The following is a 12,150-nucleotide window of genomic DNA, read 5'->3' as shown; positions in this document are numbered from 1 at the left end:
TACGTAATGTGTCCTAAAAAGTCCACAATGGAGTGCAGAGCCAAACGGGCGGCCTTTATCATATATGATTAGGCAATAACGAAACGGAGAGGCGCTGACGTGGAGCACTCGCAGTCTCCATCGCACTCAACTCTCTCTCCTCTTCCCTATTTTTAGGGGGAGAGAGAGAGAGAGAGGAAAAAGACCAAAAGAAAAAAAAAAGGGAAATGCTCAAAATAAGCAAAAATTGTGAATTTCGAGGACACGTCAGCTGGCACTCGCCTCGGTACAGATCGTCACCCTCATCTCCTGCTATTTTGTAAAAAGTAAATATAAATATCACAAATATCTACGAAGGGAAAAGTTGCAAGAGAACTCTCCGCGAAGAACGTCTTCAATTGGTCGTCCCCGTCTCTGATTGAGAGGTATGCGCCAGAAAGATTCCGTCGTCGGACGTTGTGTTTGATTCCTTTTGTTCAATCCGTCGTCATTTTCACTTCGTTCCTAGCTCGGATTTCGCGTGAATCGCGGTATTTTTACGATTCTCCGCGACTTTGCTCTTCGAATCGAGCTGTATATGGATTTGTGACGAGCTCATCTCGTGTTAAGTATATGATCAGTGATGATTCCACTATGTTGCTTCCTTTTCTCCGACTCTCGTTCGACTCGTTAGGTTTTCTGAATTCATCTGGTGTGTTTTTGGGCTTGTCTCCCTACTTTCGATCTGAATTGGTTCAGCTGGTGTTGAGGTGAAATTTTGGGGGACGAATGTGTGATAAATGGTGCTGCGGATAGATTAAGCTATGTTAAGTGTGATATCTTAGCTAGGGTGGCGAGTGCTCGAAATTGAACTGAGGCACGTTGCAGTACACGATTCTAATTTGACGTAATTGTTCAGTGCTCTCATGTAAGCAATATGTGGATTTAGTTTTGCAGAAAATGCTACATTCTCTAGTGTCTTAGATAGAGAAAGCTCGTCCCTAGCTTGTAATTTCGAATTTTGACACGTTGGAGTGCCGCACGTGCACGCGATGTTGCGGTTTGGGGGTGTGGGTGGGGAGGAATGATGGGAAAATGTTGTATTGATTGAGGGATTGCCATCTCGTTTGGTTAGACTCTGGGTTTTTGTACTGGTTTTGGAAGGCTTAGTTTTGCATTCTGGGTCGAGGCTGAATTCCGCGGAGTATTGTTTGGTCTTGCTATCTGTCTCCTAGATTTCTGGTGGTTTCCTGTGCCTTGCTTCTTTGTCAAATGAGAAACCAAGACTTTTTTGTCATTCATGCCGCGTGAATATGGTTCTGGGCAAACGGATGCATTTTTGTTGGTCCATACTCCATATTAATGTTCAAATCCTTGATTGTCTTCTTCAAGGAGCCATTCATTTGCTAAGCTATGTTGGTGTTGATTTCTGCAGATGTTTTTGACTGCGATTGTATGCACGGTTGACCACACACATATTGTCAGTCTTTTCTGATTCTCAAATAATAAGGACCATCTTTACTTTTTGCAGTTTGATTAGGTTGAGGATGAGTTCTTTAGATGTAGCTAGAGCGGAACTTGCCTTTGCAGTTCTGTATCTGAATAAGGCTGAGGCCAGGGACAAGATATGCAGGGCCATTCAATATGGTTCAAAATTCTTGAGTGATGGAGAGCCTGGTACAGCCCAGAATGTTGACAAAACGACCAGCTTGGCACGAAAAGTATTTCGTCTTTTCAAGGTTAGGTTACTGTTCCTAATATACTTTCTCTTACATATTCTCAACAATGCTCAGATAATTGCAACTCTTTTATCTGATATACTTGTGGGTTTAGCTCTTTCGCTTTCTATTTCTAAAAGACTATCTGACTGGTTGTTGACTTATTTTCCTTTAAATGTCTGGATGTATCTACCCCTTTCAAAACATTGCATTTATTTGTAATGTTTTTTTCTCAATTCCGTGAGATGGTGATTTTGGCCCAAAAATGAAAGATATTGGACTTCCTATTCTAACTCAGATTCGTTGCTGATTCATTTCGCTTTTCTATGCAGTTTGTCAATGATCTGCACGGTCTTATCAGTCCTGTTCCTGAAGGGACACCTCTTTCTCTTGTATTGCTTGGGAAGGTACAATTAAATGGCTGATAGGGCATTCTCTGAGATCCCTCCTTTTTCTACAGATAATGGACTGATTCTCTTTTGTTCATATGGTTTTTCATGAACTTTTTTTCGTTTGCAGTCCAAAAATGCGTTATTAGCGACGTTCTTGTTCCTTGATCAATTCGTATGGCTTGGTAGAACTGGCATCTACAAGGTATTAAGGTTGCTATTTTCTGTGTCATGTATATATGTGGTTGCGTTAGATGTTAGAACTAAAGGACCTTGATCTTTTGTATGGTGCAGGACAAAGAACGCGCTGATCTACTTGGGCGGATATCACTCTTCTGTTGGATGGGTGCCTCAACATGCACTACCTTGGTTGAGGTCTGTGGCATTCCCTTATGATGTTAGCTTGTTTTAAGTTATCCGAAATGAAACATGTAAAATGATTTTCGTACAATCTTATGGTGATTCTTGAATCAGCTCGGGGAGATAGGGAGATTGTCCGCATCAATGAAGAAGTTGGAGAAGAACCTAAAAGATGGTGACAAGTATCAAGTATGGTGTCAATGCTCTTTTCTAGTTGTTCCAGTGTTCGTCCATCTGTCACCACACATTGCCTTACACTGTCAGTGTTCTGTTTCTGTGGTGTGGTATGTTTTCCCCTTATACTTTCCTGGCACAGAATGAGCAGTATCGAGCTAAGCTTAAAAAATCCAATGAGAGGTCTCTGGCCCTGATTAAGGCGTCCATGGACATCGTTGTTGCGGTAGGCCTGCTTCAGTTGGCCCCCAAGAAAGTTACTCCCCGTGTGACAGGAGCCTTGGGTTTTATTAGCTCTCTTATCTCATGCTATCAGGTAGTTGATCTTCCTATCTACTCTCTTCTTGGACTTCACCTGAACATGGTGTCATTAGTGCAGTAACAAAATAGAACATATTATCAGCTAAATGCACCATTCTTGAGGCATTGATAAAGAATTTTCATAACAAAGACGTTGTTGATGTTGTCAGCCAAATAATAACATAAGTTGTAGCGCCGGTGGTCTTCTTGAACAAGTTTTTTCTGATGACTGAACATTCTGAAAATAAAGTCTTTCTTTTCTTTTTTTTCTGATGACCGTATAATGAGTATTGTGTTAATTGTGATGCCGCTTAGACTTCTTTAGTTGCATGCAGATTTAGCATTTCACATGCGTCGTATTTGGAAGTAATTCTTAATGCATGTTTTGACAACTCTTTAGATATTGATTCTTCATGCATCTGTTGGTAATTAATTATGGAAACATTCATATTATCATGAATACTCTGTTGCTCTCATGCAGTTACTTCCTTCACCACCCAAGTCGAAGGCATCCTGAGGAGAGAAAGCTTATTCTGATCATACAGCCTCTGTATCACTTCGATAACTGTCGAAGGCCTGTGCTTGAATCTGCAGTAGTGTATGGTTTATGCTCCAGCTTGCTGTCTCTTAGGGTGATGTTGAAACTCGCCCCATTATTTGTGCATCTATGCTTTAGAAAGTCATCCGTCGATCTCCATGACAAATAATATGCCTTGCTGTTGTCTTTGGTGTTGTTCAGTTGTCGTTGTCAGTTTCTATATGACATCATACAATAGTTGCTTGAACACGTCTTTGTTCAACCTGTTTTAGGAGGTATAAGCAGTTAGCTTGACTCGATGCAGGTCTGGATGGTGCTTGAGATTTCTCTCGCTTTTGGTTAGTTTGAAGCACTTGACAGAAGCGATGATCTCTGAATAAATCTCTGGCTTGTTTGAGAAGAAAATAAAATATTAGATAAGCTCATCGTGCATATTATATGGCAAACGAACCTAATCACAACGCAACGGATATGTAGGAGCATGTGGATTTTCATGGGGAGATCGTGTTTTGGATATGTGAGTGGATTAATCTAATGAAGTAAGTCAAGTTAGTAATCAAGATTGCTTTTAGTCGCTGCACTTTTATCCTCTCCTGTAGTATTACGGCAGTATTTGTCTAACCGTAGGTGTGAATTCTTATTAAGGGAACCGAATCCATGCTTGAAGAGTCGCTTTCCATGCTCCATGACTTCTTGTCTGCACGATCCGCTGCTTCTGAACATGGGTGGTTAGTTCTCATCCGTTTGTACGGCGTGATGGGTGACCATGCATGCGATTTCTTCTTGTGCATGTTCTCCCCACCTCCTTCAAACATGCATGTGATTGGGTCCGTCAAAACGTGCAATTTTGGGGGTGCGTGTTCGTGTTAGGGGTGTCGGAATCAAACCGAAAAACAGAACTGAACCGAAACCGAAAATGAAACCGAACCAAAATTTCATATATTTTTGGTTCGGATAATGGAAAATAACTGATTTTCTTTTTCGGTTCGTTTTATTTTGCTTCAGTTTGGTTCGGTTAACCGAACAATAGCATTTCTCCCGAGATTTTTTCTTCTCACTCTAACATTTAATTTTCTCTCTCATCTCTGTCTCCTCTCTGTGCTAAACCCTTTTGTCTTTAAAATTTTAGACTTCGCTTTTATGCTGTTCCTAACTCGCTTCCAGATCCAAACTCTCCGCCATTGACGGATGGACCGCTCGAATTCGGACCCGATCGCCATTGTTTCTCAGCAGCACCCGTCTAGATTCCGCCTCTCAATCGCGTCCCTAGAGCCATGGCTAGGGCTCACGGCAACTGGGAGAGGATGGTTAGGGCGTTGAGGAGGGAGCAGCCCGGGAGTGGCCGTCCGCATGAGCTGACTTTGACTTAGTGAGGAGGTGATTGTGGTGGCCATCGAAGACTCTTAGATTTCGAGGGTTTTTCTCAGGTGGAGAGGATGAGGAAGAAGACGCGGGAGGGGAGGAGAGGATAGGAATTGAAGGGTCCAGAATGGGCAAGGTGTTTTTCTCGTCCAGGTCGTTGTCGGTTTAATTCAATGCAACTATAAAAAGAAGAGGGAAAATCGAAAATCCGAACCAAACCGTACCATACCGAACCGAATTTATTATTTTTATTCGGTTTATATTCGATTTGAATAACAATTCGGTTCGATTCGGTTAATTACCGTATTGATCCGGTTCGGTTTGGTTTTTTAAAAAAATCGAATCGAACCGAACTATTGACACCCCTAGTTCGTGTAAGTTCAATGATCTTACAAATCCAAAATGTGATCATTACACTAGGATCACTGTGGCACGTTATTCTGCCTTGGTTTGCTGTATTGCGCATTGAAGAAAGAAAACACCCTCCAACATAATCCTCTCCGGTAGTGAACATGATCAAAGGACGTCGACAGTTGACACTAGTTAAGGGAAAACGAAAATAAAAAGAGGACGCCGGATATTCATTTGTCACTGGCCCACTTGCTTGTAAATTAATTTAGTATTCATCTTTCTCTGCAGAATCGAGAATCTGCGAGTCTGAACTGAAAGTCTTTTGGGGTCTTTCAGTGCATTGGGAAGTGGCCCCATGCTTCATTGGCTACAGCGTCTTGCTGTACCAGGTGTCGCTTGGATCTTCACACTTTCGCTTTGCATGGCTGCGTTCCTTAACCATGGAAAAGACCCAACCCTACAGGAATAAAAGACACATTTTCATTAAAGTCTTGTAATCATTTGGGGACAAAAGGTCATTTGCTGATGATAGGTTCACCGTTCACATATTATTGGGAGGTCACAGCAGTCCTACTGTCTATCCCTGGAATCCTACTTAACTGTTCGGATCATTCCCTCCTTGAATAAAAGTTAAGAGGATAAAAAAGAAAATGAATAATTTAAAATTTATTTTTTTAAAAAATAATCATTTATATCTCTTACAAAATAAATAAATAAAAGTTTTTTGATCGCCTACGAAAATAGTTAAACATAGATTGTTATGATGATGAAAATATTTTTCGTTAACTAATTTTTCTAAACGATATAAGTAATCAAATTTCAAATCGCTTTTGGCGAAACAAATGCACCCTTAGCTTATTTCCTGTTTTCCTTTCTTTTTTCCCTCCAACATTAGGCGAGGGCAAAAAAGAAAGGAAAAAAATAGAAATAAGAAATAAATGAAAATATTCAAAAAAATAAGAAAACATTAATGAAAATTATCCACATCGGCGATGGCGGTACCACGAAGGACGACCGATATCTACGTCGGCGATTAAGGGCCAATATAACTGAATTGGCAAAAAATGAAAATGTTTAGGATTGAATCGATAAACTTAAAAAAGTTCATGACTGAATTGGTAAATATGCAAAAAGGTTTATGACTTTTTTGATAATTTTCTCAAAAAGGAATCCATGGTACAAAAAAATCGCGAGCATCTTTTGCATACGACCAAGCTTATTCAAGATGATTTCTAGCAACATTGCATGTATCATGGCTTGCATTATCCCGTCCAAATTATTAAAAAATTTAAAACAAATAAATTCAAAGAATATTAAAATATTATTAATAATTATCTAGGTCAGCGCAACGTCAAGAATTTCTAGCCGAAATTGATCGGATTGATTGAATTGAGACAAATGTTAAAAAATTTAAGATTGAATTGATAAAATCGTAATATGTTCAAGCTTTATAAATCATCGGTTTCTTTTTTCTCATCGATCTGATCACCATCACCTGGTCATGTGACGATTAAAAAAAAAATTAGGAGGATGATAAAACCGGAGCCAGTTCTCAAAGCAAGTAAGAATCAAGAAAAGAGGCACGAAATCCGGACGCCTGTACTGTTTCCAAATAAGTATTAATTCCGCTCGCCCCATCATTCAATTTACCCAAAAATTAAAAAAAATAAGAACAGAAAAGAAGAAGAAAAATACTGAATATTGCAAAATATAACTGGCTCCGTCTTCACTGCACTCACGAGCCGAGCCGGAGTCTTACGCGCCTAATTTATCCCAACTCTCTCTCTCTCTCTCTCTCTAAACCTCCACGTAAGATTCTTGAAACGTTCATACGTCCCCCCCTGTCTCTCTCAAAACAGAGCATCGCGAGTCCGCCAAATCCAGTTCTTCTTCTTCTTCTTCTTCCTCCTCGCTCAGGTCTTTTTCTTCTTCCTATCCTTATACGTTCCCAATTTGGCAACAATGGCCAAGACTAGCTCTTGCCCAAACCCTCTGACTTATTTCGCCACCAAGGCCAACAAGTCCACCCTCTTCTACCTCGTCGCCACCTCCTTCCTCTGCACCCTCTCCTACCTCGCCGCCCTCTGGCGCCGCCCCGGCGACTTCCCCCCCGCCTCTCCGGCCACGATCTTCCCATGCACAACTCCAATCTCCGCCGCCGCCTCCGCCGATCCCGCTCCTCCGCTGGACTTCTCCGCCCACCACTCGGCGGATTTCGGGGCGGCGCGCGGGCCCCGCTTCCCGCCGTGTAGCGCCAACTTCAGCGAGTACACCCCCTGCGAGGACGTAGCGCGGTCGCTGAGGTTCGACCGGGAGATGCTCGTGTACCGGGAGCGGCACTGCCCAGAGGGGGGCAGCGAGCGGCTCCGGTGCCGAGTGCCGGCGCCGCACGGGTACCGGAGGCCTTTCCGGTGGCCGGAGAGCCGCGGGACGGCGTGGTTCGCGAACGTGCCGCACAGGGAGCTGACGGTGGAGAAGAAGAACCAGAACTGGGTCAAGTCCAAAGGCGACAGGTTCTTGTTTCCTGGCGGCGGGACCATGTTTCCCAACGGCGCTGATAAGTACATCGAAGACATTGGGAAGATGATTGATCTCAGAGACGGGTCTATAAGAACCGCTCTCGACACTGGTTGTGGGGTGAGTTTTCTTTTTTCAAGCAAAGCTTCCATTTTTCCATTGCGTTAGTGGAGCGATCCCGATCTTTTGTGGGGATTGGTTCAAGAACTGTGATATGGCATTCCTGACTTGACTCTGTCAGTTCAGTCCTTAGTTCATGAATCCGTGGTTTGATTGAGATTCTTTCGTTGCATGGTAGTGTCTGCGGAGTGCGGACGCAGTGCTCTGCTTTCTTGGTTTTTTTTTTTCCTGCGAGTGCGTTTTGCTCAGCTTTTCTTCCATTGGGGGGGGAGGGTGTTGCAGATTCATTTGGAGTAAATGGTTATTGGTGGGTTTGTCAAAACACGATTAATATCTTTATGGTAAGAGGACTAGAAATGTTGTAGAATGGAGTAACTATGGAGGATGAGAGAGAGAGAGAGAGAGTATTGAAAGGTCATTATTTATCTGGGTTGGTGACCAAAAAACGCAGGAAGAGGTAATGAAAATTGGGTTTCCTCGTGGGAAGGATTTCCCAAAGAATAACTACGGGATGGATTATCCTTGTGTTCGTCCTTCATAAATGCAGTGCCGTTTCTGAAAAAAGGTATTTAAAGCCAGATGATACTGTATCTAAATCCAGGAAACCTAGACCTTGGCCTGGTAGGAGATGAATGCTGACAGGAATCTCTTTCTTTCTCCTTCCATGGAAAAATGCGCCCTTACAAAAAAATGAGTAATTTGCAAGGGAAAGTCGAACCGTTTCGGCATGCAAAGGTTCATTGAAAATCGTAGTTTAAGTGCTTTGATGATGGTAAAGTAGGCAAAACAGAGCCATGTGTTGGTTACCATGTGTTGCTTTAATTGTCCGCCGTTTCTCCTTTACTTGCTTAGAAGACAAGCTTACATCCAGTAAAAAACTTCATCACAATATCAACATCAGGGTCTATCGTATCTGACCTTCTGTAGCAAACTTCGCTTCTAAGTATGGTCAGTATTCTGGCGACAGTAGATGCAGTGAACAACTTTTAAATCAGACCCGAGTCGTATAATCACGGGACCGTAGAAAAATCCTCGATTGGGGAACAGCTACGGTTTTTATGCCTGTCAAAATGAACCAGATGACTATTTGGATTGTTTTATGCACCACACTGAGTACACACTTTTATTTGGGTGCTCTTTTTGAGGTTTTTGAGATTGTGTGGGATTGTCCGGGGTTTTGATATGGAAGCTTTAATGAGAATTCTGCAGGTGGCAAGCTGGGGCGCTCACTTATTGTCGCGGAATATCCTGGCGATGTCGTTTGCGCCAAGGGACACCCATGAAGCTCAGGTCCAGTTTGCTCTTGAGCGCGGCGTCCCCGCGCTGATCGGGGTCCTCGCCTCCATCAGGATTCCTTACCCGTCGAGAGCTTTCGACATGGCTCATTGCTCTCGCTGCCTCATACCTTGGAGCCAACACAGTAAGTTCCAGTGGCATACAAAAGAAAAATGGGGAAGCTTTCCAATTCACTAATCCTCTCATTAACCGGTTGCTAATGCCGATAATCCTGGGAAAATATTGTTGATAATCTTGTTCTATGTTGATACCAATTAAATTATGATAGACCTGGCCTAGTGTATTTGTTATGTATTCAACTAGTTTTTGTCTTTCTAAAATCGTTACTACATGATTATCTATAATAACAAGTTTGTTTATGGATGAGCAGATGGACTGTACTTGATCGAGATTGACCGGGTCCTGCGTCCTGGCGGGTACTGGATCCTATCTGGCCCGCCGATAAACTGGGAAAGGCATTGGAAAGGATGGGAGCGAACAACCGAAGATCTTAAGGCAGAACAGGCTTCGATCGAGACTTTAGCCCGTCGCTTGTGCTGGAAAAAGTTGAAGCAGAAAGAAGACATTGCAATATGGCGAAAGCCAACCAACCATGTTCACTGCAAAATCAACCGGAAGGTGTTCAAGTTCCCAAGTTTCTGCCGGTCACAAGATCCGGATATGGCCTGGTAATGCGGTTTCCCAAATTGAAGAGTTCTATTAATCTTCGTTCACAAACTTTCCAATGCTGCACAAAATCACTAAATCAAATCCTTCACAAGTTCTGGTCCCATCTTAATCCAAAATTTCTCCTTTTTCTCAGTACAACAGCTGTTATTTGCTTAAATCTGGAACTTTCTTGTGTAGCTACTATTGTTATTTCGAGTCTCCAAAGCAAATTGTCCTTTGCTTTTGCCATTTTCTTCCATAGGATCTCCTTATATAGTGAGCAATCAAAAGCCCAATTCCATGACGCTTTTGCCATTTTGCTTTTGTTGCATTCTCGGTTAATTATGCCACTGAGAATATGTAGAAAGACATGAAAATTTTGTACTTTGATCTTTGCAGGTACACAAAAATGGAAGCTTGTTTGACCCCACTGCCTGATGTGGCGGACAACAACATTAAGGCAGTGGCAGGAGGCGAGCTAGCGAGATGGCCCAAGAGGCTAATCTCGGTGCCCCCCAGGATCAGCAGCGGCAGTGTGGGAGGAATCACGGGGGAGATGTTTATGGAGAACATTGCTGTATGGAAAGCAAGGGTTTCACATTACAAATCTCTAGACAATCAGTTGGCCGAGCCCGGTCGGTACCGCAACTTGCTCGACATGAACTCTTACCTGGGAGGCTTCGCAGCCGCTCTGGTCGATGATCCGCTGTGGGTCATGAACGTCGTCCCCGTGGAGGCTCACGTGAACACTCTCGGAGTCATATACGAGCGCGGGTTGATCGGGACGTATCAGAGCTGGTATGTATGTCTCCATTTGTCCTTATTGAAAACTACCTTTCAACTAACATTGAAAGGGACATTTTTACTTCCTCCCGGAGGAGTGATCTCATTCCAACCTTTCTGGTTGTTGTGAGAATCTCCATTTATCAACTGCCCATCAATTCTGAATTGGTACTGCTTGCATAGAGTTTTCAAAAGCAAGAAGGAATAGTTTCTTTGGAGGGCCTTGCTCTTGAGTAGGATCCGAAAATCACTCCTCTGCCCATTTCTTCTTGTCTTCACATCAGACAACACCCACTTCCTTACCTCTTTTGGTTCACAATTATTGATCCTTACCGTCGAACAACGACAGGCGTATCGAGAATGGTTTATTAAATCGATATACTAGGCGATGCGGCATACATTTATTGTTCTACTAGTCATTTTAGCATGCTGGTATTACTTTGTTCTACTAGTCATTTTGCTCGAAAAAACCCATTGATTTCTCGCATTCCTATGGTAATAGGTGCGAGGCCATGTCGACTTATCCGAGGACTTACGACCTCATTCACGCCGATTCGGTCTTTACCCTCTACAAAGACAGGTACAGTGATTTTTATTTTTTTTGGTTTTGTTACGAGCATCGACAGCACAAGGGTGTTTCGATATTATTTACATGGATTTTGATTTGGTCCTACCGTGACAGATGCGAGATGGAAGACATCTTGTTGGAAATGGATAGGATCTTGCGGCCCGAAGGGGGAATTATCTTCCGCGACGACGTGGACGTCTTGGTGAAGATCAAGAAGGCGCTCGACGGAATGCAATATGATAGCAGGATAACGAACCATGAGAATGGTCCGCTTGAACGAGAGAAAATACTCTTCGCAGTTAAGCAGTATTGGACATCACCAGCTCCCGGCTCAGACCAGTAAAGGAAATACATAGAGACTCCCTTCGACAGGAGTTCCCCATCTCTTGGCCTGTCCAAATTTTAATTCTTTTTCGCCGATAAATTTCCGGCATTTTTTTTTTCTCCTTCATTGTGAATAATCTCGACAGTGATTGATTTTTATCGTCTTTGTGCCGCGCCTTTCGGCAATTTTCATGGTGTTCAAGGTTGTAAGATGCTAAGGGTCCTGGAAAAATTAAACATTTGCAAAGAGATACGACAGCTTTTTTTACTCTTTGGAGTATACAAATGAAGTGAAATGGCGTTCGTTGAATCAAAAGAATGTGTCAATTGACTGCTATTTATGTTCCGTGTCTAAAGATGTGGATTTTCTTCTTCGGGATTAATGAATTTTAACAAGTGTTGGGAAGTATAAATAATCGTGGTAAGAATGATCGGTGGCTTTTTTCGTATAAATTATTAGTAACTTTTCCAACACTTACCGCGAAATTAGAGCTTTTCTATAATTTTGTAAATTAGCAATTTTGTGCTAATTTGCTAACTTCTATATGCATAATTTACCGACCCTTCGCATGTACGAATCGCACCTACAACCGTAAGAGCTTGAGCCAAAAGTATGATTTTATGAGAACACCCTCGCCAGTGTATTAGGGCTCCAGAAGTTGATTAGTAACCTTTTACATTTAGAGCTCTATCATTAATTAAAATTACCGCGATTCACTAAATTTTCTACAATTAAATTACCAC

General features: G+C 42.4%; 2 protein-coding genes across 3 annotated transcripts; both read left to right on the top strand.

Annotated features, from left to right (window-relative positions):
• The first annotated feature begins 251 nt into the window (after positions 1 to 251).
• LOC115743192 (peroxisomal membrane protein 11C) lies at positions 252 to 3,740 on the top strand. 2 transcript variants are annotated; one of them, XM_030677890.2, is made up of 8 exons: positions 252 to 404; positions 1,490 to 1,697; positions 2,009 to 2,083; positions 2,196 to 2,270; positions 2,360 to 2,440; positions 2,540 to 2,614; positions 2,742 to 2,915; positions 3,381 to 3,740. In XM_030677890.2, exons 2-8 carry the CDS (start codon positions 1,506 to 1,508, stop codon positions 3,414 to 3,416), a joined length of 708 nt encoding a protein of 235 aa, XP_030533750.1. In that variant the 5' UTR covers positions 252 to 404; positions 1,490 to 1,505; the 3' UTR covers positions 3,417 to 3,740. The 2 variants fall into 2 exon arrangements, with proteins under 2 accessions (XP_030533750.1, XP_030533751.1); XM_030677891.2 differs by lacking the exon at positions 252 to 404 and adding an exon at positions 448 to 587.
• Positions 3,741 to 6,895: 3,155 nt separating this feature from the next.
• LOC115743051 (probable methyltransferase PMT15) lies at positions 6,896 to 11,671 on the top strand. The gene is made up of 6 exons (XM_030677636.2): positions 6,896 to 7,787; positions 8,997 to 9,207; positions 9,454 to 9,751; positions 10,131 to 10,529; positions 11,017 to 11,094; positions 11,197 to 11,671. Exons 1-6 carry the CDS (start codon positions 7,113 to 7,115, stop codon positions 11,423 to 11,425), a joined length of 1,890 nt encoding a protein of 629 aa, XP_030533496.2. The 5' UTR covers positions 6,896 to 7,112; the 3' UTR covers positions 11,426 to 11,671.
• The last annotated feature ends 479 nt before the right edge of the window (positions 11,672 to 12,150 follow it).

The sequence above is a fragment of the Rhodamnia argentea genome, chromosome 3 (genome assembly GCF_020921035.1).
Source record: "Rhodamnia argentea isolate NSW1041297 chromosome 3, ASM2092103v1, whole genome shotgun sequence".
Taxonomy (NCBI): Eukaryota; Viridiplantae; Streptophyta; class Magnoliopsida; order Myrtales; family Myrtaceae; genus Rhodamnia; species Rhodamnia argentea.
This window is presented reverse-complemented; position numbering and strand designations above follow the sequence as displayed.